Raw genomic sequence first — 26,793 nt, 5'->3', positions numbered from 1 at the left:
TCATTAAAGCCAAGAGAAAAGAGGCCAGACAGAGAGATTGAGATGAGCCATTTCCCCAACAAACTTGCTTCCCTTTTTCATTCGCTCCTTTCTTTTTTTTCCCCCTTTAACTGTCATTAAAATAACAAGTTTCTGTTACAGTCTAAACATTCCCACATTGTATAAAGGGTTATGTTACACCAGAGTCACTGCCGGGCCCAGTGTTTGCACAGAAACCTCACTGCAGGTCCCCCCTCCTGACGAAGTGACTTATTAAAGTTTAAACAGTAATTAACAGAACAATAAAAATAAAGGGATGTTTGGGGAGTCGTAGTGCACACAGGGTTTTTGGCAGTGCCAGCACTTTTCAGTGCCCTGCGCTGGCAGAAAACACGCCTGCAAAACCAGTGGGAGAGATGGTGTGCTCAGAGGTATGATCCCAGCACCAGGGTGCAGAGAGCAGCAAGCAAGGGTGAGAGGGAAGGGGGGATGCTGACAGGGCACTTGGAATTGGTGCTCACCACCAGCCCTGCACCTGTGTCTGTGCCACACCGCCCTGAGAGCCTCCCTGTTCTCTGAGATGCACAAGTCCCCAGAATCTGAGCTTGGGGAATTGTGTGTCTGAAACCAGACCTGGGATTTGGGGAAGTAGCTCCTTTACTTTAGAAGAGAGTGGCAGAGAGGAAACAGCAACCACAGAGCAAACCCCTGAGAAAACCCTGCAACAGGGAGAGCTTCTGCAAGAGCACCCAAGCGCAGCCCCCTTGCTTGGGAGCTTTAAAACCAGATAGCAGAAGACATCCCATAGGGACTGATCCTGCCCTGGCCCTGTGCTGATGTGGGGAGCTCTGAGCTGCAGATCCAACAGGAATTCTGGAGTCATTCCCTCCTGAAACGCAGTCAGAACCAGGACCACAGCACCACACACTAGAACCTATCTCGCTGTGCAGGACCACAACCTTGTCTCTCCCACCAGAGCAGAACTTCTCCAACCTATGTGAAATTGGTTGCTCGGGGCTTCCTTTATAGGAACATGACTGCTTTCCTTCTGTTCTGTTCCCATCCCAGTCACCTCCCTTGCCCAGGATGAGCTCTAGAGCATGTGGGTAGAGTTTAAGCTTAGGTTGTCAGCCCTCCCTGTTACCCAACATGCAGCAATGCAGAAAGATCTCATTTGAAGATATTTTTGGTGCCTATTGTAACTATTCTCAAATGTTTGCCTCAGTAGCTCACAGTGCTCGTTGGCTCTAGCCCTGATGTGTGACTCAGTACACACAGCATTGTGCAGTCCCATGTTTGCTAAATCTCTTCCAGTACAACTGCTCAGTTTGCAAATAAAAAGACAGCTCCGTAAGGGTGCATCTCCTGTGCAGAGTGAACCTGGGGAGTGCTGCCTTGAGCCCTCTCCCATAAAGCTGTCCCTCAACTCTGGTGCTGGGACACCCAGGCTGTGGAGCTGCCCCACTGCTGCAAGGACACATGTGGAGCCCATTCAGCACGAGCTACTCCCAACCTGCCCTCAGCTTCCCTTCCCTCCCCTGCTGGGGTGCAGGAGGAGGAAAATCTTCCCAGATTCTGCTGCTGATGGAGCTTGCAGCAGCTCTATGAACAACCACAGCAGATGACCACAGAAACCCCAGTATCCCACCAGCAGCAGTCACCCAAGTGCCCGCTCACACCTCCAGGAGGTGAACCTGCCAGCTCAGTGCTGCAAATGCATTCTGCAATGAAAACATACTCCAAATGCCACAGGGCTGACTCTGGAGAAGTCCATCAAATGGATTCCTCCTCTTCAGTCCCCAAAGTAGTAAGGAGAACTCTGCCTTCTGCTTTCTCAATGGAGAACTAACCAGCTTGTTTCTGCAGCTGCTATATTGGCACTGCAGGGCAAAGACACATTTCAAGCTCCTCCAAGTCAACAAGTCTCATTCTTCTTCCAGCAGCTCAGTGGTATCCAGCTCAACACTATCACTTACTGACAAATACCCACCAACAGGAGAACAGACATGAATATTGAGAAGGGATCCTGATTACTCTGTTTCTCCTGCCCTCCCATCACAAACAACATTGAGTCCCTGCCCAGGCACACTTGGCCACTCTGTAAGACATGGTTTAGTGGTGGACTTGGCAGTGCTGCGTTAATGGTTGGACTTGATGATCTTAAAGATCTTTTCCAACCTGAACAATTCTAAGCAAAGTGAGCCTGCCCTGGCAGTGACAGCCCTGCAAGTGAGAGACAGGGCAAGAGGCTGGCATATAGGGTTCAGAATTAATGAAACCAAGACCATGGCAACCTCGGTGATTTTACTGCATTCTGGTGCAAACTGATCAACCTGCATGGTGCCCCAGGGAGGATGCAAGATGGAAAGAAGGGAAGGGAGAGGTTGAGTGGGAGACATGCTGATGCCCGCTTCCCTTACAGCTGTGTTTTAACTGGGCCCCAGAAGCTCATCCGCAAGTGTGACACTTGCCTCTCCATGCCCCACTTGTTGCCCTGTGCTCCGTTCAGCACCCACTTCACTGCTCAGGGTGTCTACACAAAAGTCTGTCCTGAATCCCCATGAGGTCCTCGGGTCCCGCTGCCAGGGATGTGAATGGGATGACAGATACATCACCAAACACAGCCTTGTTTGCCCAGCCACACTATGCCCTCATATCCCCAAACCTTTCACTGCCACATTTTTATTTCTCAGTGGCTTTTCTACCTCCTTGGGAAATGAAGGAAATGAACAGTAACTGGCTTGTGCAGACTTGCCCTTGACACAGTTTCTACACAAGGCCCCTGAATCCATTGCTAGCCAGGCAGGGCAGCCTTTGCCTGATCAGCTGAGCCACTGGCTCTGGCTTTTCCTTCCCCTTATTGCCCCAAGCCAGCTGGATGCACAGGAACAGCATCCAGAAATCAGTGCTGGAGCAAGATGCTGTGTGAGAGCCAGCAGCTCTATGGCCTGAACTGCTCCCCAGGAAAAGTGTCCCTACCATGCCTCATTCCTGGAGATCTCTTTGCACATTCCCAAGGTTTCTTTGCACTGATGTGAGCTGAGCTGCCCATTTGCTTTCCAAAGGACTCTCCCTCCCCACAGACTGAAGATCTCCAGTCCTGAGCACAAGCAAGCAAAATCAATACATCAAATACACTCTCAACCCAGTGCCACAGCTCTCCCCTTCCAGACCCACCAGGCTTGATCCCCCTCTGGCTGCTCCACAGCTCTCCCCTTCCAGATCCACCCAGCTTGATCCCTCTCTGGCTGCTCTTATGCTTCATGTCGCTGTGCTAAGCTCAGAAGAATCATCTTCCCAGCTGACACCATGTCAGTGATGGCAGAACTGAGCTTATGCCTTTCCACTGCCACTCACATCAACCTGAGAGAAAGCCACACCACCCAGATCTGAACTCTCCATCCCATTCACCCAACTACAAGGATGTTTTCCAGCTCCTTGCTATGCTGGAGTCAGGGTCTCTCCAGACTCATTTGAGTGGCAGTGCTTGAGAGGGAAAGTATGTTGAACAGGTACAAGTAGGTGCAAAGAGAACAAGAGAAGGTGCCCCCAGGTCAGCACTCACGTGCATTTTCCTCGGCCATGTCTGAGGAGCCTGGGAGTCAGCACAGAGCACAGCTTTGCATGGGGGTCTCAAATATTTTCACAGTGCAGAAAGACTGTCCTGTGCACTTCCTTTTCCAACACGTCGTTCAGGAGGCCTCTACAGCAATGCCAGTAACTGCCTGTAGGGAATGTTACGTTAGAAAATTATCTAATGCACTCTTCATCATCTGGTCTTGCAATCTACAGAAGCAACCACCACAGTCCAACCCTTCTTCCAAACACCACTGACTTTATACACCGTGATCAGCGGTAGCTTGGTCCACATCCCAGAATTCAGGCTCTCTTCTGGTTAACAGGCCATGAAATTATTTAGTCTATTCTTGATATTACATTGTTATATTTGTAATTAACACAGAAGGCCAGAAGTTCCACAACCTGCAATCCCCACATTTTGCTAAATACAGAGGAGACTGAGGGCTTCCAAGGACTTGGTCCTCACCTAACTCTGCTGCTGGGGTTTATGGGAAGCCAACATTCAGGGCAGCCCTATCCCACAAGAAAAGGGTTTGATACTGTCAGAGATTCTAATCTGCATGTCTTTGGAATACAGTCTGGGAGCCAGCACTCCAGAATCGGGTCTTACCTCCTTTTGTTGGAAAGGACTTTTAAACAAAAGGGAAAACCCTGCCAGCACACTGAGCATTGGGTGCTATCTTCAATCAGGGAAGCCTAATTATACCCATTATCCTGATGAGGAAGCACTGGCACAAAGCTAGGCATTCGCATGGCTACAGATACAAAGCGAATTGGTGGCAAAGCGGGAATTAAACACGGGAATCATGGTGATGAGCTCATCACCCACCTCAGCATAGCCACATGCAGCTGGCCATGGACTAGACCATGTCCTACCGATGTCCAACAGCTTACAGAGCTGCTGAGGTGCCCCCCACACACCTCCATCACAGGCTGAAAGCCTCAGACCAGTGCTGCGATGGCTGGGGGTGCGCTGGGACACGCAGGGGACGGGTCACACAAGCTGGCCCATGAAGACTCAGCTCACTGTATTGGAGACAGACTGGCAGGGCTGCAGAACCCCAACAGCCAGGTCTGAGCCACCAAGACACCCCACAACCACGCAGACTGTGGCAGGGATGAATCATCAGCTCCTCCTTCTGAAGCAGCTTCATCAGCTTCCCTGGATGTGGATCCTCGCAGCAAAGACCCGCCTGATCTGTCTACGTATTAATGGTCCCCTAGCACGTAAAGCCCAGAGCTTTTCCTTGGCACCAGGGACCAGCACTTGTCCTACGCTCTCCCTGCCAGGTGCTGGGTGCTGGGTCTAAGAAAGGCTGCAGAATCCCTTGGGATTGAGAGTCATTACATAAACAATGCAATAGGATCACGGGCTGTAATTGTAAAAGCGCCTGAGGTCTTGGCACTGAAATCTGTCTCAGCAAAGGCCTCTAAATGGAGACCCAAACAAAACAAACAAAAGCCCCAACTCTGTCAGCACTTAATGAACAATAATAAATAATAAATAATAACCCTATGAGCCAACATAGCAGGACAGATGTGAGGCACCAGGGCAGGTCTGAGGGAACCCTGACTCTACAGCAGTTGCCCTCCCTCCTTCCCCAGTCTCTTTCACACTGAGCTCAGGTCCACAGGTACCTGCAGGGTTAGGTCCAGAGGGGAAACCTGGGTCTGTGTCCGAGGTGTGCATCCCCCAATAAGATGTATGATAACATAATTCTTATGTCCCTGGATCAGGACCTTCACCTGCTAAGGGAGCACACACACACCAAGCCATGCCTAGCTCCTACTGCAGCATCTCTCTTCAAGTGCTAAAGGCAAAAAGCAGCAGATGGAGCTGAGCAAGGGAATCCAGGTAGGTGTGAGTCCAAAGCCTCTCCCCAGCATCATTATAGTCTTGACTCGAGTCCCCCACTTGTCCCATGCAAGCCGAGCTCCCGGTAGGACATGGGAAGAGCTGCCTGGCAGGGACATGGGCAGAAACAAAGGGCCTAATTTAAGTATTTTTATAACTCGGTACTTGTGACAGTGGGTTTAGCAGTTGCCAGCCATCTGGAATAAAGAATTACAGCCACCTCCCCATAATCCTATATTGCCTAAACCCTAAAGCTGGTTATGGTGCAAGGATGAGGCAGCAGGTTGGGAGGAGGCAGTGACGGGAGCTGGGGGTGGAGAAAGGACCGCAGGAAAAATCCCAAACTTATTCCTTTTTCCCTGGGAGGAGCTGGGTGGTCCCAGATGTGCCACAAGTATTTTTTGCTGGGAATCAAGAGACGACAGGACGAAGAGAAAAGGGGGAGAAAGGAGACAAGGAGTCCTCCGTGACCACACAGTCGCATGCACCACACACACACGCACACAGAGGCTTACTGGTCCGCGCAGGGCTGTCAGGTAAATTAGATCTGAAAGCTGACAATTTCTGACCATATTTCCTTGATTATTTCAAACAAATGCACACCAGCCGCTGTAAGGAGATTAAAGTGACATAAACGTCCCGAGTGGGAGGAGGGAGGGCAGAGAATTCAGGTCACCCCCATCCGTCCCCCATTTGACAGCCGCTATATCGCTATCCAATCCAATAAAAAAATCCCCCCCTTTTGCTTTAATTAATTTTACAGCTAGCTTGCTTAATTACTTTCAATCAAAATCCTCCTGCCATCGCAAAATTAGAGATGGTTGAGCTCCATTAGCCTAAATTCTTCATTTCCATATAGAAAGAGGCTCCCTCGGCAAAGCCAACAGGGCTCCCTCCTATCCAAGCTGCCATCGGACAGATGCCTGCCCCTCTGTCTGTCTCCGCTCCTTGGGAGAAGGGGGGGAGGAGAAGGATGCAGTCTTGTTCCCACCATCCCCTTTCATAAAGCAGCTCCTTGAGAGCCCTGGACCTGGGAGGCCTCTCTGCTCACAGCACAGACCATGAGAGGTGAGGACAGCTTGCCCACATGGCCTTCTTCCCACCATGCTGGAACCAGCATTTCCATGGCTGCACAAGGAAGCTGGGACAGCACACAGCTTCCTTCTGCTGGGATCCCTGCTGTGGCTGCCAGCAGTGGGGATGGGATGTGGAAAGGACACATCTCCCACTTGGGCTGGACCGAGCGCTGCCACTGTCATCCCACACATCCATGCAGGCATCACTAACTCGAGCTGTTCTCTGCTGGACGCATGGAAAGGGCATCGAGGGGACAGAGGGGCAGATCATTTTACATCTGCATGCTCTGGGGTTTGGTACCTTCTTTTGGAGCATCTGGCGCCAGCCACTGTCAGAAACACGGCACCATGGACCATGGAGCTGTGACATTCCTGTAGCTCCTGTAGGCACCTTTAGCACCTCTCTCCTGCAAACACAAATCATGGACTGCCCCAATTTGGGCTGATCTGAGAGCAGTCCCAACTGGCTTCACGTCCATGAAACCTCCTCAGAAGAGCAGGGAGTGGCAGCAATAAAGCCATACAGAGCTGGAAAGGAGACAAGAACTCCAAGCAGGTGGAGAGGATGGGTGCAGGAGGAAACCCTGGAAAGGAGCTGGGCACACTGGAGCAGAGGAGCAGAACCAGCTCCTCTCAAAGTACCACAGGAACTGGAGAGAATTACCCAGACCACTCCAGCGGACCACACTGCAGCATGTTCCCTCCTATTTCCCATAATTTCCTATGGTCTCCTCCTTTCCCATCTCCCCACACTACTTGCAGAGCAATGGGATTCTATGTACACTCAGCACTCCACGTAGGTACTGAACCTGGAGCTGCAGGAAGGTCACACCGGCGCCCTGGTCTCTGCACCTTCCCACTCTTCGGAAAGCTCCAGAGGTGCTTATGATAAGCACAAGAAGCCCAACCACTCCCCCCGGTCTCCAGGGAGGACAGGTCAAACCCTTGCTGCTTCAGAACAAAACGAAGAAGAGACAAACACAGACCTATTTTGTTTATAAGCTTAAAACTGAATCCAATGGCGCATCTACCTGGGGATTTTAGATTAAATGGTTTAAGAAACTCAAATAGGCTTTTTAATCCGGTCAAATAAAAAGAGCCCCAAAGAAGCAAAGAATTCACCCTGCCGAGCCTCAACGCCTGTGAAGACAGCCAGGCAAGAACGGCTTCCTTACTCCCTGCAACTCCTCCCCACCCTGGCATGGGACATAATGTGTTTGCCAAAATCTGGAAGCTCAGGGAACACCCTGCACAGGGCTCGTGCAGGCTTTGCTTTCCCACGGACGACCCATCTCCATCCTGCTCTACAACAGTGTCTTCATCCTTTCTGTGTTCCCTTACACTGTTCATCTGGGCCCTTCCCCCAGTACATGGCAGGCCACGAGCATGATGCCAGCCCTGGTTACATCACCAGCACCATCCAGAAGCAATCCAAGAGAAGGCACCAGAACCCCTAATCCCGGTTCAACACACACATTTAGGGACTGTCTTCCATACAAACTACTTCCCTGCGTGTTCCACAAGAGATGGGTGAGAAGATGAGGGGCTGAGCAGCAGTGTATTCACAAGACGCAGACTGGGGACCAGCAGGGTCTGCCCAGGGAAGAGAGTGGCAGCAGGACAAGCAGCCAAGGTCTGATGGATGGAGACCAAGTCTGATGGACTTGGGGAGTTTGATGAGCTGAACCCTGACAAGGAGCAGGAAGCAAAGGGGCTCTCTGCTGTACTTGATGACACTTCTCATAGACTCACAGACCTACCTGGGTTGGAAGGGACCTTAAAACTCATCCCCTAGACACCTTCCACTAGACCAGGTTGCTCCAAGCCCTGTCCAACCTGGCCTTGAACACTTCTCCAGGACTTCAGCCTTGCACCTTCTCCCAGTATCACATCTCACCAACTTTCCAACAGAAACTACCCCCTATCCCCCACCGCTGCTGTTCAGCTCCGGAAGCGCTCCCAACCAGCCTTCCCCTGCACATGCTCTGCAATAAAATTCCCGACTTGTGTCTCGCCTGCTCCAATGCTCAGAGCAGTTGGGACAATAGAACAGAGAGGCCTTAAATCCACCAGACTCACCCTAAACAGCAATGGCCCATAATTTTGCCTGACATTCAGGAGCTTGTTATTCTTTCCCCTCGTCGCCTGGCTGGAGCTGTTCAGACCCATCAGTGTTACTCTATGCATTAAACAGGAAAAAAAACAACTCAACAACAACCCAGAGAGTTTCCAAGCCTGCCCAGTGAGAAGGGGAGAACATCCCTGGCTGTGCTGATGGAGGGAGAACAGGAGGAACCAGTGCTTCAAACCCAGACCCTCTATGCAGGGGAACACCAAGGAGTGGGTCCTGCTGAGAACCCCCATCAGAAACACACACTTGCCCTTTCCTCTGTGTCCATCCCTGGCAAGGTAGCTCAATCTCCCCCAGCTCTTCCTTCCAGGCTCCCATCTGGAGCCCAGGAATGCTGTCCCCACCACCCCGCAGTGTGGGGAGCTTTAACCACAACAGTTTGGGGTTTGGGTTTTTGTTGTTTCTTTTCCAGGCTGGCTCCAGCTGATTAAGGACCTGCAACAGGATGTAGGGATTACAGCAAGCCCTGGCTGCGGATCAGCTGGGGCACAGAGCCAAACGAGAGAGCGAGGATTGCCCCCAGCCTGGCTGCCAAACCGGCACTCGTCCTGCTGGGAGGCTGGAGCCCTGCGCTGGAACAAGGCCCCTGCCCTCGCTGGCTCCAATGGGGAATGGCCTGAAGCCCACACCGACAAACGTGCCCACACGGAGGGCAGGGGTGTGAGGATGAGCTTACAGGGCTTGCTGGAGAGAGGAAAATCCCTTATGGCCTCGCTCTTTGTGCCTTCACCCCCAGCTAAACAGGGGTGTGCGGGGACAGGCACATCCCCACCTCCTGTCTTGAGCATCCTGAGTTGGAGATGCCCAATCCCTCTGCCAGGGTCAGCACCATGCAGAGCTTCTAGCAGGTATCCTGGACTAATACACAGCAAACTATGTGTTGAGTTTTTAATCCAGGAAGAAGTGATCAGGGAAGGCAATAATCTCAGTTGGCACACAGAGCACAGCAGGATCTTGCTTCTGGGGAGGCATCAAGAGCAGAATTAGCTTCAAGGAGACTCTGGAGCTTTTATTTCCTTCTGCTAACACTGAACCCTGCCTGGACCAGCAGCAGCCCCCAGCATCTTTCTGAAGTGCCCATCACTGCAATATTCAACTGCTGTTGTCCCTTGGGGGACATTCCCCCCACCATGCTTGGATTTTCCAAGTCCCTCTTGGACAGAAGCAAGAGGGACAGAGGCAGGGAGAGCAGCCTCCTGCTCTGACCTGAAGCTGTGAGCCTCAAGTCCTGTTTTAATCGGGTCTGGCAGAGCTGCTGCCTCATTTCCCAACCTGCCACCTCAGAGGGATAATTTGCCAGCCCTTTCCCGGCGAGCTCTGTGGAAGCACTCTCCAGAGCCTGAGCACGCTTCCCCTTCACGGCCAAATCCTGCAAGCTTCACTCTGGCACGTCTCCCTCTCCTAGTGACCCCCAGGCTCTGTCTGAGTACAGGAAGTCATGAAGATGCCAGGATTTGGTCCTCTTTTCCAAGCGCTCCCTGGCAAGACCTGGCAGTAACAGGGGGAAGCTGCTTGGAGCAGCAGGAGGGGGTGGAAATCTGTCTGGCAGCAGCGCAGAGGCTCCTTAGTGCTGCCCACCAGACTCATCGTAGCAGAGAAACTCTGGAGTCAGCTCCTGCCGGCCCGGGGCTGCGGGGGGAAGGCAGGAGTTGATATTGCAGGCGGAGGCCACTGGGATACCATTGAAAGCTGCTAAATATGACCAGGTTAGCACTTTAGTCTTTAATGGCAGGTCACCATTAATAAACCCAGGGCCCCAGGGTGCAGTTCAGAGCCTCCCTACAACCCCCCCTCCCCGAAACACTCATTTCATTAACTTCACTGTGAGCGGTGCTCGCTCGGCACCTACCAGAGGTTCGGTAGGCTGAAGGTTTGCAGGGGTTAAGGACATCTTACATGAGCTAACCACTCTCTCCTGCTGTGACGGAGCAGGGAAGCTGCCTGCATAACTCCCCACTGCTCCTCTCTGCCTCTAGTTCCCTGGTTCATGAACTAGCCCACAGCTTTTGGACCCACACAGATGGGGCATCATGGAAAGCCTCCTGTGGGAAGCAGCACTGTCCTGGGTCCACAGACAAAGGGCTAAGGACTGGCAAAGGACAGCCAAAAACATGGTTCCCAACCTCAACTCTGGCTCTGAATCCCAATCTGGCCTTGAGGAAGTCACTTCAAGTCACCGTGCCTTGTCTTCCCCATCTGTGGAAGTACAGCAGCACTGATGGCCACAGCAGGGAGAAGGGCAGAGGGAAGGTACTTGGGATCCAGGCAGGGAAGAAGCCTTTGTTAAATAAAAAGACTATGCGAACAATAAAGGCCAAATCCTGCTCTTGGCGATGCTGGAATGACCCACGGGATTGCCCCAGTGTACAAAAGGGCGAACTTGGCCACTGGTAACAGCAGAGAGGGGCTCGTGGAGCCGGCACAGGGGGGACACTCAGGCTGTGTGGTGCAGGACACGAAGGACAAAGTGAGAGGAAAAGATGGGGCTTTGCTCTACCTGCTTTCACTGTGATGCTGGCTGGTTCCTGGACGGATGGTGGGAGGGGAGAAGGAACAAATGGATGTCCCAGCTGAAAAAATCCCATAGCACATCTCTATTGATCTGCCCTACTTGGCAGCTGAAGCTGCAGCCACCGTCTGCGGTGCTTGATCAATAAGACCTGGGCGAGCAGGGAGGGAGAGGCACTTTTATGGGAAGGTGGGGTCTTGAGGGGGAAGTATTTCGATTTTCAGAGCGACTGCAGAGTCAAGGAAGAGAAAATCCTGGGACTGAAGCTGCGGTTTAGGTTGGACCCATTCAAATACCTGCTGAGCCCTTTACACTGCGACCCCAGTGACCTCCTGCACACTGGAACTGCTCCAGCCCCTGTCCTCACTGTCCACCCTCTCGCCTGGCCTGGATGCTCCCTGTACAGATGTGGCCAGCACAGACTGTGTGTGTGTGGTAATTCTCCAGGAGCTCCCTATGGACCCTCCCCAAGGACCTGGGGAGAGGCTGAGACTCCCACAGCAGGATGAGAAGGAATCCCAGTGCAGCTCAAAGAGCCTCTGGAGATACCTCAAGTCCCCAAGCAACGTTTCATGATGGCTTTTGCAATGTGACTGTCGCCGGGGCCAGCCAGATGGGGAGGGTTCAGAGCCCGGCGCTGACAGCCAGGCTGATTCAGCAGAGCAGACAGGCTCTGACGGGCCAGCCCACACCACTGCATGCTGCCGGGTGGGAAGCATCACGCACTGCCCCTGGCCTCTCCATGGTTACACACAGTGAGCCAGGCAGGCCATGCACTGGGGAGGAGATGACTGCTCCCAAACCCTTGTGTGTTTCTGTGCCTGAAGACCACTTTCTTATGTTCAGATCGTGTAGTTGGGCCATTACTTCCTAGCCCTGGAGATGAGGTGACCTGATGATACGGAGGAGAGCTCCGTGTTTGAATGCTCTGTGCTGTCTTTGAATGCTCTGGTCACTCATCTGGCTAATTTGGTGCCCAAACCCCATCAGGAGAAGATACAAAGGCAAAGGAAAGTTCTTTTCTCATACAGAAGGCCAACTCCGGTGGCACGAGTGCACCGTCCCTAAAGCCAAGAGCCAGCAGCAGCCTGTTGGCTCCAATGAGAGCTGGCTGCAAGGGGGCCTGTGCATTGGTTGTCACCTCCAAATGCCCTTTGGATAGATATGGAGAGAGAGAGAGAGAGGGAATCTGCAGTTGTTCCAACGTTTCTCGCTCAGCAGAACAACTGTTGCAGTCCTTTTGGTACAAACCCAGCAACTGTTCCCAAAAGCACAGCCTCCTCAGCTCCTGGCCTTAAAAAAACCCCAACAGCCCATCTCCAAAACGCCGGCTTCTGAGTCAGGGCAAAAGTGCTATTAACAAAAACATCACTCAGGGGTGGGACACCTGCTCCCTGACAAGCAACTGGCCTGGCTGCCCATGGTTAGGGTATTACATCAGGCCCCAAAAAGAGAAAGGCAAGGGAGGGAGAAGGGGAGAGAGTGGAAAAGAACAGACAAGAGGGAGGATGACAGCAGAAGGGAGTAACAAAGACAAAGAAGAGCAAGAGAAGGGAAGCACAGAAAGAAAAGAGCAAGTGCGAGCGCATGTGAGAGACGGTGCAGGAGAGAGCGGGAGCGTGTGGGGGAGAGCAGGGAAGTGTGCTGGAAGTGGTGGTGTGTGTGCAATAAAGTGTGGGAGTGAGGATGTGTGAGAAAGACTGCGAGCGTGTGTGCATATGGCAGAGACCGGAGTTAAGAGGAGGAAGAGAAAAAGTAAAGGAAGGGGGGAATGACGCCACAAAACGCTTGGAAAAGTGTAACAAGAAAATAGGGAGGAAGAGAGGAACAAAAGGAAAAGTGAAGGCCATCATACAAATGGGTCTGGTAAAGCAGGAGAGCAAAGATAAGGGCAGGGAAGGAGGGATGGGAAGAGGAGGTGGGGGCATTTGGGACAGGGCAGGGTGAGGGGCAGGAAGAGGGGGGAGAAAGGGACAGCAGAGGAAAAAAGGAATAAAAGAAATAAACAGGGGGGAGGGAGGGAAAGATGTCTATTAAAAACCTCAGTGCATAACACAAAATGTCAGGGTTTATAGCTTCATTCTTGGCATTGCTGGTACTGAGAACCCCACACAGAAATGTCACTGCTTGTCATGTTTAATCACCTGCTATTTGTTAACACCTTCGCTGCAAGGAGCCTGCCCCTCACCCCTTGCAGGCTTTCCTTTTGGAGAATAAACTGGGAAAACAAAACATGCCTCTGCCTCCCTGTTCTCTCTGGACAGCTTCAGCTGAGCCCGGAACCAGGCAGGGGACTCCAGGAAGGGCAGGAACACGGGACACAGCCCCTTGCTTTCCAGATGGGGCTTTCAGCACAGGGGCTGCAGAGCTCCCTAACCAAGCAGGATCGTGACAGGCACCATTGTCCATCGCTGGGGAGGCAGAGGATGTGCAGCCATGGGAATGGGACAGGGGATGCTCCTGGGAGCGCGGGACAACGCGAGGAGCAGTGGGGAGCAGAGTCTGGGGGATGCATTACTTCAAGGCAGAGACAGGAGACAGGAGGAGAGGAGAAGGCTCAGCTCAGTGAACACACATGGGTAAACCAGGGTGCACGGGCAGGGAGGAGCAGGGCACCGGACCCCTCCTCCTGCTGCTTTACCCCCCTCTGTGCTCCCATCCCACTCATGTCCTGTGCCGAACACAGAGAAATAAAACCCCTGAAATCCATGCAAGTCTGGAATTCTCCAATCTGTTTGCCTGAACAGCAACTGTCACATAAAAGCAAACATCCAAAGCTATTAAATGTACAGTTACAGTTCCTTGCCCTGGCATCTGCACTGGTGACTTTACTCCAGTTCCTCCCAAAGCCTTGGATGCATGGCTTGTATTTATGCCGGTTTTCCCCTGTGTCAGGCATTTGTGCCCCGCTGTCTGCACTTCCACCCAGCTGCATGCTGGCTGACATCACACTGCACTGCTACAGGAATTATTTTGAGGTCATCTCTAAACAAGACTTTTCCTCACTATTTCATGCACTCCAACTGGAAAGAAATCAAACCCAGCTCTCCTCCGTACTGCAGGGCTCTGCCATGCGAGTCAGGAAAACCTAATCCTGCAATTTCCAGGCTTACGGAAAGAACTCATCCCCCCCACCTAAAGGAAGGAACATGTAAAGATGCGTATGCAAAGATCATTAGTGTAGCTCTTTTTATTTTAAGCAAAGAATGGCAATCAGCTCTGTTTAAACACAAATGAAGGCTCAGCACAGCCCTTGCCCCACACTCTGAAATGCTTCTGTCAGTGAGCAGTGGGTTTGAAGTGCTGATGCCAGTGAAGTCAGACTTCCCTGTCGGAAATGAAGAGAATCTGGGGAGCTGAAGCAATCACATGGCTGGAAGGGGATCCTAAACGCCTCTGACCCTTTTTCATGCATTCAAACAACGCAAAACCAGCAGAAGCCATCGGCTGCCTGGTGACCAGTGCAAAGGTTTCTGCTCCAGCAGATCTCTGGGTACCCAGATCCCTCCTGTGACTCATGGATGGGCAGCAGAGAGCTGATGGCTGCAGCTGCAGGACCAACAGGCTTCCCGGTACCAGTGTAATCACAACACTATGGGACCGGCAAGAAGAACATCCCATACAGAAAAAAGCACAGACCTGCAGAAACTCGGTGCTCATCTCCCTCCAGTCCCTGTAACACCATTTTAACATCCAGTTTAGATCACCCAGGACTAGCTGTGGGACTGAAGTAAAAACCTTCAAGCACAAACCAGCCAGTTCAGGAAACCCAAACTCTTGGACTTCACATCTTGGTCTCTGGTAGCAATGGCAGCATGATCCTACCCAAATTTCCCTATGTGTTTTCCTCAGAACAGTGCTTTCATGGTGTTTTCTGATCGAGATCCTTGCTAGTTTCCAAAAGCAAGTATCTACATCTCCATCTCACACACCAGAGAGACTCTGTGGGTGCTGGGGAAACCTGCACTGCTGCTCCTCACCACCCTTGCAATGAGGACAGGGGCTTTCACTCCATCCAGCTCCTCTCCTAGACACCCACATCCCCCCCCAAACTCCATGGATCAATCCAGGCCCTGTTTCCACACCGAAGAACAACCCCAGTTCAATGCAGCGACCGCTATCCCCTGCCAGGGGAGTGCAGGCAGAGGCTCAGCCCTCTTGGGGAACAGTGGTTTCTGCCCCAAAGGACCAGCACTAGGTGCAGGAGCCACCCCAGGTCCTATTCTGGGAATGGGAACAGTACACAGAACTCTCCCTTGGGCCTTTCGCCAAGGACAGAATTCACCCTTCTGAACACAGGCCAGGATGATCTAAAGTGACTACTGACTTTTGTTGCCCAACTTGAGTCACCTTAAATGGGCCTATTTTTCCAAGTGTCAGTGCTCGGCACAGCTGAGAATCGGGCCCCTGTGAGATGTCTAATCCTACACGTCCACGTTCTGTAACAAGAAAGACTATTCCTCTCCTGTGTGACTACATCCAGCCTGGCCGGGCCTTTTATCTTTTCCTCCTCTCCCCTCCCTCCTCCTTGTTCTTTTCTTTTTCAGCTTTTTATGAATTTCTCTCAGCTTTCCTCCCTCTTCCCCCCCCTCAAGGTCATGCGGCTCATTTCCACGTTGAACATTTACTCAGCAAGCCAGGTCCTTTCACAGACGCTCGCCACAAATATGCTTTCTGATAGAGTCAGGGGGAGAGAAACTATGAAGGCCAAAACAATGCCAGAAATACATAAAAAGAGCACAAAAGTGGGGCTGTAATGGGGTAGAATATTGCACAGAGAAAGCTGCAGGTGGAACACTTTCGGATTTAGTTTACTCCATTGCCCTGATTAGGTTCTAGCTCTCTCTTCTTGTTTGCTCTTCTGAATATTGTTGTTCTGCTGTTAGGGATAAGGGAGACATTTAACCTCCTCTCTTCATCCACAGTGAAACCCATCCTCATTCAAAGCCCAGAACCCTTCCAGCCCTTGGGCATCAGCTCCTTTATGACAGTGACCAGCAGCTCAAACCCACCCAGAGCAGGGGAGTTTTCAACTACGCACTTTGCTTGTTTTGCCTAAGCCCATTACTTATAAGCAGCTTGAATAAAGCATCAGGGTTTGTAGCTACCCTGGGTAATACACAGCGTAGCCAGAGATCACCCAAAGGAGGTCAAATCCCTCTTCCCGTTCCGAGGAATGGATGGGGCCCTATGTATCAGCATGGAGAGAGGATGGGGTGGGCCCTGGAGAATCGTTTCCACCCTGAATTACCAAGTCAGCTCCCAGACCAGTCCTACAGACTGGCTGGAACAAAGAACAGCCTCACCAGGTCTGTATTCTCCAGCCCAGGGCAGGTCTCCAGAGAGCTCTTCCTTCCTCACTGCTCACAGGTGGCAATTTTGATAATCCTCCAACCCTAAAGAAACAGAATCTGGCCAACGCAGCGTGAGTCCAAACCTCAGGCTTGCGGTGTCCAGGGATTCTTATTTCAATCTCCATTTGACCATCAGAGACAGCTACTGGTCCTCACATGAAAGACAGGCATTAAAAACGTCAATTGGCTCGCTAACATCCCTCCATCTGAGATCCAGTGCCTCCATGGGCACTGGGAAATGATAAGGAAAAGTAACTCTGCTGGCTTTTGTACTCAGGTCATGGTTTTATGCCCAAGAGTTAATCCAGCCCGCGACTTCCCAAGGGAGACAGGCCACGAATTCGTTGCCAACAAAGTCAAGTTTGGGATAACAAGCATATAGTAACAAAGGGCTCTCACCTACCAAAGGCCCCTGAGGAACACTGCCTGGAGGAAAGTGAGCTCCTCTGAAAGCACTCCCTTATTCTGGAGGCAGCAGGGCTCTTTGCCTGCTCCTCACTCCAGAGGAGTTCCTGCCTTCCTTTTATGAGCTCTTAATGGAAGAACAGGAATCTGGGGATTCCTCCCAGCAGGAGAGGTAACTCCCAGCTGTGCTGCTCTCCACGGCATTCCCTGCATTTCTAGCTATGGACATAAGGATCATCCTCCAGGTTGAACAGCTCCCACCTCACAGTCGCCTGCTGGCAGCCCAGGGAGCACGGATCCAGCTATCCTGTTTCCATGGAGCCTGACCTTCTCCTGGAGGTTGCAGAAATACGCCCTTCCATAAACAGATACTCCACCTAGGAAAGCCTCAAACCACTGTCATGATGTTCCAGGTTTAGGTAGCTGGCTGTAAACACATTAGTATTTTGAACAGTTAGTACTATAGGAGCTGTGCAGAAGCCCGTATGTCTGCAGGGCTGCACTCCTCAGAGTATCACTACCCAGATCAGAGCGATGTTTGGGTCCACCAGCACCACAGTAATGAAGCAGAAACCCCACATTACAAGTTTTGCCAGAGACTTAAAATACAGTTGGAATAAAATACATTGCAAAAATACTCTGATTTCAAGTGCTTTTGGCTACTCTCAACTCTGCACTGGCAGCACAGCAATGGGAAATGCATGCTGGCAGCAGCGATCCTGTCCCGAGTGGCAGCACGCTCCAAGGGAGCAGGGTGGGATGCTGTGGGATGCTGTGCGGGCAGCGAGGCCCCTGCAGAGGCTGGGAATGGAACGGGGTGGTCCCACACTGTGCTCAGGCTCCCTGGCAGGGCCCGTCTCATCTCAGTGAGTGCTGCTGCTCCCTCCCAACGCGCACATGGCTTTAATGTTTTTATTACCTGTTTGACTCGCTGCCTTATTGCTTCTCCTCTTAATGGGGCTGTAACCGTGGAAACGAGGAATAAACGGCCACCAGAAAATGAGATGATTAAACAGGTCACCCTGGCAAAACAAACTCGGTGCTCACACAGCCCAGGCTGTGCATGCAGTGTGTGCCCAGGGAAACGTGGGGCCGGGTGGGAGAGGGCTGGGACACACACCTGGAAGCACGGCAACACCAGGAGATGCCTCCTTGGAGAAGAGCGGTGCCTGCCCCAGAGGGATGATGCTGTGTGCCTCCAGGAGAGGCACGTGGAAAACAGCGAGGTTTGCTCAGGGAAGATGGAAGATAGCGAGGACAGGACACAGCCATGCAACTGGGGAAAAAATAGCAACTAGGAGGATTATAAATAGGCTGGACTGAAAACACAAGTCTGAGACAAGTTGGTGTCCTCTGCTGTCCCCGTCTCTGGCATTGCCCACGCGTGCCTCATGGCAGCTCCCAAGGGAATGCACAAACCCTTCTGCCTGTGCTCTCCAGGCCCACAGGGCACAGCTCCACGGTCCTCCTCATCCTCACTAATGGGCTACCAGCAAAGCTGCAAAGGCAGGGCAGAGCCAAGAGCACAAGCAATGTAGGATGTCATGGAGCACACCCCTGGCTTCCCGAGGTTCAGGACAAGGGTGTCTGCAGCCGCTGCTTCACAGCTTCTTCTCCAAAGCCACGTAGCTGGGAGGAAGGAGACAGCAGGAAGGGGACCTGCCTGGCTCAGGGTCTCACCTCCAGCACAGATCCATCCTAGCTTCTTTCTTGGGGTGCTGCAGGATGGCCCTCACGTCGCTGGGAAGAGCCAGACAAATTCCACCCCAGCCTCAGTAGTGAACTACAATCAGTCCTGATAGATCAGTTTGGAACGAGAGCTCAGCTCAGCCTTAGCGTACACATGGGCTTCAGGGTATAACCAGAGCCCTGGGCTGGTGTCCAGGCCTGAGCCAGACACCTCACAATGAGGGGAGGGAGTTGGTCCACACCAGCAAGACAAGGAGAAGGTGGGTGCCTGTGCATCTCCATCTGAATATGAAATCCCCTTTGCAGTCAAGCTGAGAGGTAATGAGCTTCACACCAAAATGCTGTTGAAAACAAAACTAAAACCTCCAAACAAGCACACCGCAATCAAATAAAACACAATCGCAAACCATCATTCAAAGTAGTGAGGATCCTGCCAGAATCACCATCCTGCCCCAACCTGTTCAAACCCAGACTCGTTGGGTGCTGGCAGCCTGGGAAGAGCAGACTCACTCCACCAAGAGCAACAAATTCAGAAGGAGGAATTGGAATGGCAAAGCTTGGCGAGGTGGAGATGAGAGACAACTGCTTGAAGCACGCAGGCGAGTGGTTGTGCTTGCTTTCAAAAGAACCAGCAGGTGGTTTATGAAAAGGGCCCTATTCTTTAGAGTAATTTGAGCCATATTTCATTGTTTGATGGAAAAATCCTAATATTCATGACCTCCTTTAAGTGGAAGAAGTGCGTTCATCTGAATATCAGCCCACAGACAAATGGGAAAATGAAAAATAAAGAGAGTAAGATAATGGAAGGGAGGTGGAAGGGGGGGAGGAAAGGAAAGGAAAATCAAGGCAGAATCAAAGGCAGAATGGGAAGTCCAGGAGAGTGACAAAGAATGGCAGGTCTGTGGGAATAAGGAAAGGAAGGAGGATATAAAGGAAAGCTATTTAGCAGGGAAAGTTAAATAGTGCAGCATAGAAAAAGGCTGAGAAAAGCAGGAGTGAATGACTGAAAACACAGCGAGAGCCAGCAAAGGAGCTTCCTCTCAAAGTTTCCAAGCGCATGGATCTACTTTGAAAACTGTGATTCTTGTCCTACCGAGCTTCTGTTACAAATATTCATATGCAATCAAGAGGAAAAATCAGACCCTCTCTCCCCAGCCTCGGTTCCCTCACCCTCTTCCAACTCGGTCCTCCTCTGCTAACATCTGCTGCCTGCCTTCGGGACATGCAGATGGTAATTACTCCAGCAGCAGCTTCCTCTCCTTCCCCTGCTTGCAGAGGGCCACTTGGAAGAGAGCTTCAAGCCATGGAAAGATACCACACACACACCTCCACACCACGTGGCTGCCCGGGAGAAGGGGATGTGGGAGCCAGGGCCGTGCCCAGGGAGCTTGATAGCACAGGGGGTGGAAGGTGGGAGAAGAGATGAAGACATTCGTCTACAAAACATGCCAACAAAACAACCCCCTGGCCTGAAGAAGGGAGAAGTTGGCTTGACATGTGGAACTGCTCCTCCAGATAGGGGAAGGGGTGCTGGAGGAGAGGGGTTCGCTGGCAGAGAGGAGGAGGAGCAGGAGGAGGAGGAGGGCTGCTCTGGGCGAGCCGGCTCGGGGAGTGGATTCATCCAGGCACGGTGCTGGCAAACACCATGCGGAGAGGTGGAGCTGCTTTAATGAGAAGATGCTTCTATGACTCAGGCCTCAAAGGGATTGGGACTTTATTATTTTATTTTTCCATAATAAATTATGCCCTGGGATGCCAGCTCCCGCCGGGTTTTTCTGGAAATACCAGACAAAAGCTGGTGTTGCTACCTGGGCTTTTGACAGTTTCCCATGTATGGAAGCTAAAAGTTCCTGCTTCTTCCTCCCAGCCACCCTCAGGAGAGGGGCTCACACCATGGTACCATTCCACTAAGCACCCCTTGCCCAGGTCCTGGAGAACCCCCCTTGAGGGTCCACAACATCCCACGCTGGACCTACGGGTGCTGCAGCTGGATATGGAGGGTGCCATGGCTCAGGAGCTCCCGGGAAGTGGGAGCGGGCTGGGCTCTCCCACACCCAGCTCCACACCCCGGCTGGAGGGAGGAGCGTTCCTGCCCGACCCAGCACCCATCATGGACAGCAGCCAGGCCTCATTCCCTTATCTCCATCACCGAAGCGCCCAGCCCTGGCTCTGGGCTGCACAGGGGAGTATGATTATGCCCACTTTATAGATTAGGACTTATTCATCCTACACCAAATCCTCAGACTCTGCCACGTCTCAAAGACCTGTTCTGGAGCTCTCTTTGTTAGATTTAGGCTGAACTTGGCCCTAGTTCAGCTCAGAAACTCACATTACAAAAATCCCCTATACAACCGCCTACCTGCCTGTGGACCAACCTCGCCACCCAGGCCATCATTCCTGGCAGGAGGAACAGCGGGGGACACACTGCAGAAGCAGTGGGCGCACAGGGACACCTAACACAGGGGCATGGACCATACTGATCTTCTTTTGCTGCTAATAAAGATCCACTCATCACCACAATGATGCAAGCACGCAGAACTGGAGTGCAGGGGAAGGTGATGTCTTGAGAGAGCAACTTGGAGAACACCAAGTTCAGCCCAACACCAACACAGGGCACGTGAGTGTCCGGGAGGTGGGCGAGCGTCTGGGGCAGATGTGCATGTACAGGACAGGGTGACGGGGACGTAGGTGTTGGGTGTGGGGAACACCTCCAGAAACGCTCCGCCGGAGCGCCGTGTTTTTACTGATTTCACAAGAGGCTCTGCTAAAATGTCACCTTCTCCAAAGGAAAACATGTGCACCAAGGTGAATCATCACTTCACACCCCAAAACCAGGAACGGGTGGCAAAATTCCCTAGTGAGGCACCCAAATCCTCAGGGGATTGCACTAAAGTGCACCCAGTGACTTGAGTCTTCCCATCCTTTTTTCCTTGTATCTTCTCCTCTCCACCCCTCGCTCGCTCTTGCCAACCTACACGGGTTGTTCAGCTTTTATTCTGAGCATGAAACTGCCTTAGGACTGGAAGCTTTAAGCAGTTTCCCAGCCTCCAGAAATTTTCTGGTTGTGTTTCTCCATGGCAAAGCAAACAATTGCTTCGGTACCTGGCCACCACACCTAACTCCCGAACACCATGAGAACTCGGAATTCTTTGGGAAACTTAAACAAGAACATATTTCATGTGAACAAAGTGCATGGTTTTGGTTCACTGTAACTGTTTGTTCTCAAAAAGGCTTGACAAACTGTTCTGTTTTCTGGAATCATCACTCGAAGAAAGATGGGAAGTCTCCTGAGAATGGGGAGAAGACTGATGCCAGGTTAACGCACTGGGAAGGGAAGGTAACAGCTGGACTCAGCCCCATGGATGGGCAACAAGGGGGTCCTCAGGCTGGGGGAGGGAAGAGCATCATCATCCCTCTCCAAAACACACTCTGCTCTGCAGACAAAGCCTGTGCCTATGTGGAATGAAGCCCATCCCTGTACCCATGGTGGGTATTACTCTGTGTAACCAGCAAGCTCCTGCCAGGGACCAGGAGCTCACCAGCAAAGCAAAAGCTGCCCAAAAAAAGAGAGGGATGCCCCAGGGTAGAGATTCCAGCGACCAGCCCTGCTCCATGTCCCATCTGTCAGCCTCAAGAGGGTCCCCATCCAGAGCAGCTCAGTGTAATGCCCCCCATACTCATTCATGGCCAGAGCCTGGGCTTTGCCCACCCAGGTACTGGTCTGTCCCCCTGCCATGTCCACCCTCCTGCAACACCATCATGACCCCTCCGACAGCTCAGCACTGTGCACCCTCTACATCTTCAACCAGGCTGCAGACACCCGGCTGGTGTTCCAGCCTGTGCAATCACCGCTCAAGCAGGAATGAGGATAAGGAGCCAGCAAGTTTTCGTTTGCCAGTGGTGTCTGCCTCTGCCTTCCCTGCAAGCCCTGGGAGAGGAAACAGGGAGCAACAAGGTCCTGGTCCAAGGTGCTCTCAATCCTCAAAATGGATTTTACCTGTCTCTGAAAGCTGCCTCCATCTCTCACCCCCCGTTGCTTTCTCCCTAGGGAAATCAGTCTAAAAGGGGCTAATGGAACAATGTCCCTCTCGCTCCCCCCTCTCATTTTCTTTCCTCCTTTTTTTTTTTTTTTATTAGCATTTGTGGAATTTATTCCCAAACTCTCCTAATCTTTCGTACACAACCATTTGATTTGCATAACCCAGCCCCCTCTCATAAAAACTGGCTGCTAGTTTAATTAAAAAATGTAAATTTGCTGTCATCTCGGGGCCTGGTGAATTAGGACGACATCGGCATTTTTTATTGCTGAAGACGTCCAAATTGATCCAGTCCGTGTTGAACCGGAGGGGAGGAGACGGGGCCGCGTGGGACTCTTGGCTGGAGGTTCTGCCCCTCCCCTGCTCCCAGCCAAGCCTCCTCTACCCCCTTTTTGCTCTGCAAAGTGCAGCTGAGGACGTTGGTGCTCCCAAAGCCCAGCGTGGCCTCCGCGCTGTCAGCACTTCTGGGAGCTGAGCCCTGGGTGGCACCTGAGCTCTCCAAACGCTGGGAACGGCCGCATCCTCCAAACCCTGTGAGGGAGGGAGGGAAGGAAGGAGCCCAGGTGGAGGTGGGACACGCAGCACAGGCACTGCTTGCCTGCACCTCCCACAGCACTTTTCATTACTTTCCAGGAACTTTCATCCAACTTTTCAGAGGGAAACCTAAATTGAAGGCTACAGAGCAGCCTGGGGGGATGATCTGATGTCCAAGTGACCACAAAGGCTCTGGCTGTGAGGGCAGCCAAGAGCTCTGGCAGCATGAGATGTGGGACAGACGAGGCTGTGCAGGAAAAGCCCTTATATAAATTCCAAGCCCGGATAGTCCTTTCCGATAGCAGCAAGGAGGACTCTGGGTGGAAGCATAAATAGTCCAGGAAAACAGAAAGAGAAACCAATGACACGGAAGCTACATATTAAATACTTGATCCCTTCCAGCTGAAGTATCTGTCCTAAACCAACCTTTGCCCCTCCCAGGCACTTGTGTTTCACAGTGGAAGGGTGCAGCACCAGCAGACCCCACTGTTTGGGTACCAAACCTGGTTTAGAAAGAATAAGAGAAGATGCAGGCAGGGAAACAGAAGTTTCTTATCTCAGGAATCAATTTTCTGGTCTTTCTTGTGAGTTATCTCTCTACAGCGCCAAAGCAGCAGAAACACTCCTACGGACTCCAACCAGCTTTGAAGCATGCTCTTCAAGCAGTACGTGGGCCCTGCTTAACACCACGATGAGAAGGTTAATCCCTGCCCTGGTAAAACCTTCTCCCAAGGAAGAGTCTTCACTAGGTAGGTTTAAGCACTTGAACACTTTCCACCCAACAAACATCTCATAGGACTATTAGGAAGTGACTTGAACACCCAAATGAACCACCTATGAACCTGCTGCAGACCATGAGCTCAGCACAGGAACGGCACCAACATTGACTGAGCCAATGTCTCTCCAAAAAGCTGTACTCTCAGAAGAAAAGAGAGTTGGCACCAGCCCAGGGAAGGCGTTCCTATCCATGGGATGTTCCAAACAACAACAGTGATTTGACAAAACAAAGACCAAATGACCCTGTGAGTGGAAAATGAGGTGTTTCTCCACTTATTGACCATAGGTTTCTTGGTCCCCATTCCGAAAGCAGTTCCTGTAATCTCATACCAAGGATAATTAGGTTGGGCAACAGTTTCCCAAAGGAAGTGACAGGTGCCCAGTCACTCAAGATATTTACAACCAAACTTGCAGAAAGTCACATGCAGGGAACATCTTGCCATGATCCTGTGCGGACTCAGTCCATGAATTCTTTCCAACCCTTTACCACTACAAACAGCTTCTGGCCCTAGAAGGTCCACGCAAGGACTGACTGAGCTGAGAAAGCCCTCGGCAAGAGCAGCCTCAGACCCCACATACCAAGTCCCTCTGGGAAAGAAACCCCTCTGGAGCTGCCTGTGCCAGCTGGCAGCTCAGCGAGCAGCCCTCGGGCACTGCCTCCGGGGAGCCCCAGCCCGAGGGCTTGGAGAGGATTCAAGACCCAGCGACTGAGGGAGATAAGCTGGCCCAAGGAGATAAGGGTTCGAGGTGGTGATTATGGGGCAGGTCTTTGCCTCGAGATCATGACAAGACGGGTTCACCCACACACAGACCGTAATGCTGACTTAAACAGATCTCCCAGATCCTCATTTCCATGGCTTACTGCGGCCCCAGGTTCCCATACAGGAGCACTGAAACATACAGAAAGCCTGAGCACCCACGACACTTCCAAGAAGGAAGGGGAAGGTGCTGGCTTTGCAGGCCCTTTCTAGGGAGTGCGATGGGTGGGCAGGGTTCAGGCCAGCAAGGGCAGAGGCAGCTGCCTGCAGATCCCATCACTGCTGCCGGAGATGGAGATCGGGGGTAAATCACTGTTTATTACTCATTAAAGCATTTGCCCTCCTGCAGTTTCACCACATCCTTAACTCCTGGGCTGCCCACGCAGCCTCCCAGCTCCTTGATCCAGAAGGGAGGCAGCCACATGCCCATGGCTGGATCCCGAGAGCCGCCCGGTTCCTGGGATCAGTGATAGAAATAAATAAATAAAGGGAATAAACGGCGACAAAATGGTCCTCTCAATCACAGCATCAGAGTACATAGTTCAGGCCCAGTCAATCATCAACCAGTTTATTACCATCTTAGTCCTTATTAAAAACACCAACACACACACACACACACGTATACATTGGCTCCGGCAGTAATTAGCTGGACTGTGGCAGCTCGCCAGCACAGGCCTGTTGGGCCCATCACTGCCGTTTAGGTTTTAAATGGGACGGAATGGTTCACACCATTTTGGAGGAGTGGGTATGGCTGTATTAGCAGATACGGGCCCAAAGCGGTGGGAAGGGTCCCAAAAAGTAAGGGAACACAGCCCAAGGGATTCCAAACAAACTCTGTATTCACTCACTTTGTCAAATGTAATCTGGCCAAGGGCTGGAAAACCCACCAGCACATCACACCCCAGCCCGATGGAGCCCTGTCCACCACCACACCCAGGTTAGCCCAACCCCTTCTCCCCATCCCAATATCCCATCAAAACCCAGCGGATGCACCACAAAAAGCTGCAACCTAAAACACACCCAGCCCCAGAAGCGGGGCCTGTAATCTAAAACCAAAACATTGCCCCAGCCTGGCCACCGTTCCTCCTCCCTGCGAGATGTGAAGGGGTGGGGGGAGGTCTCCTATACCTCACATGGAAGGACAAAAACAAACCCATCCCAGATATGCCCAGGTTGGAGAAAAAAAAAACAACCAATACTCATTAAATGTAATAAGCAGCCTCTTCATCTGACACTGCCTTGTCCCAAATAAATTAAATTCCTTTTCATTTAGACAGCGCAGGAACCTGACAAGCAACCTTTACCAGAGAGACGCCAGAGCTCGGAAGGGGAAAGAAATGAAAGAGAAAACAACCCACACAACTCACAACAAATATAAACGCAGAATCATTTCAAAACCCTCTGAAACTTCCCCTCCGCATCCTCTCCCGCCTCGCCCCGGCAGGACGCGGCGGAGCGGAGCCCCCGGCTCACCTCGGCTCCGCGGGGCCGGGGCCGCGGCAGCGGAGCGGAGGAAGCCAACTTCCGTCTAACAAGTGAAAGAAAAGCGAAAGAGGCTGCGGGCCCCGGCAGCACCTGGGGCCGCCCCGCGCCCGCCCGGCCCCGGCCCCGCACCCGCCTCGGCGCCGGGAAAAGTTTCGGTGCGGCGGCGGCCCCGGGCACCGGCTCCCGGTGAAACCGCCCGCAGCGCCCGGCCCCGCGGCGGCGGCGGCGGAGGGAACGGACGCGATGGGACGGGAGGCGCGGCGGGGCATGGAGCGCTCCGCTCCGCACCGGGGGCACCGGCACCGAGCGGGGGCTCCGGCGAGCGGAGAGGGTTGTGGGGCAGGAAAAGGACAATTGTGCTGTACTTACCATAGTCGGAGAGACGAAAGCCGAATTCACTTAAATAATCAACTTTCATAATACTTAATTAATACCTAATTGCAGCTGATTGCTCCCGAATAACAAGTTGTTTAAAGCACTGATGTCATTGCCGTGCCGGTCCTCCCCGAGTCACTTTGGCAGCGGGGCCGGGGGCGGGCGCCGGCCGCCGCGGGGGGCGGGCACTGGCAGCGGGACACGCCTCCAGCCGGGGCCGGGGCAGGTGCGGGGCCGGGGCTGGGGTCAC

At 52.3% G+C, this 26,793-nt stretch overlaps 1 protein-coding gene across 1 annotated transcript in view; it reads right to left on the bottom strand.

The window, feature by feature from the left end:
• Positions 1-26,586, bottom strand: part of CASZ1 (castor zinc finger 1) — a gene marked incomplete at both ends in the record, with an annotated part of 87,606 nt that extends 61,020 nt beyond the window's left edge. Inside the window, one exon of the mRNA XM_080631271.1 lies at positions 26,538-26,586. Coding sequence (XP_080487397.1) covers positions 26,538-26,586 — 49 coding nt within the window. The remainder of the gene's footprint in view (positions 1-26,537) is intronic.
• Between the last annotated feature and the right edge of the window lie 207 nt (positions 26,587-26,793).

The sequence above is a fragment of the Psittacula echo genome (assembly GCF_963264785.1).
Source record: "Psittacula echo genome assembly, chromosome: 17".
NCBI classification, from domain to species: domain Eukaryota; kingdom Metazoa; phylum Chordata; class Aves; order Psittaciformes; family Psittacidae; genus Psittacula; species Psittacula echo.
This window is presented reverse-complemented; position numbering and strand designations above follow the sequence as displayed.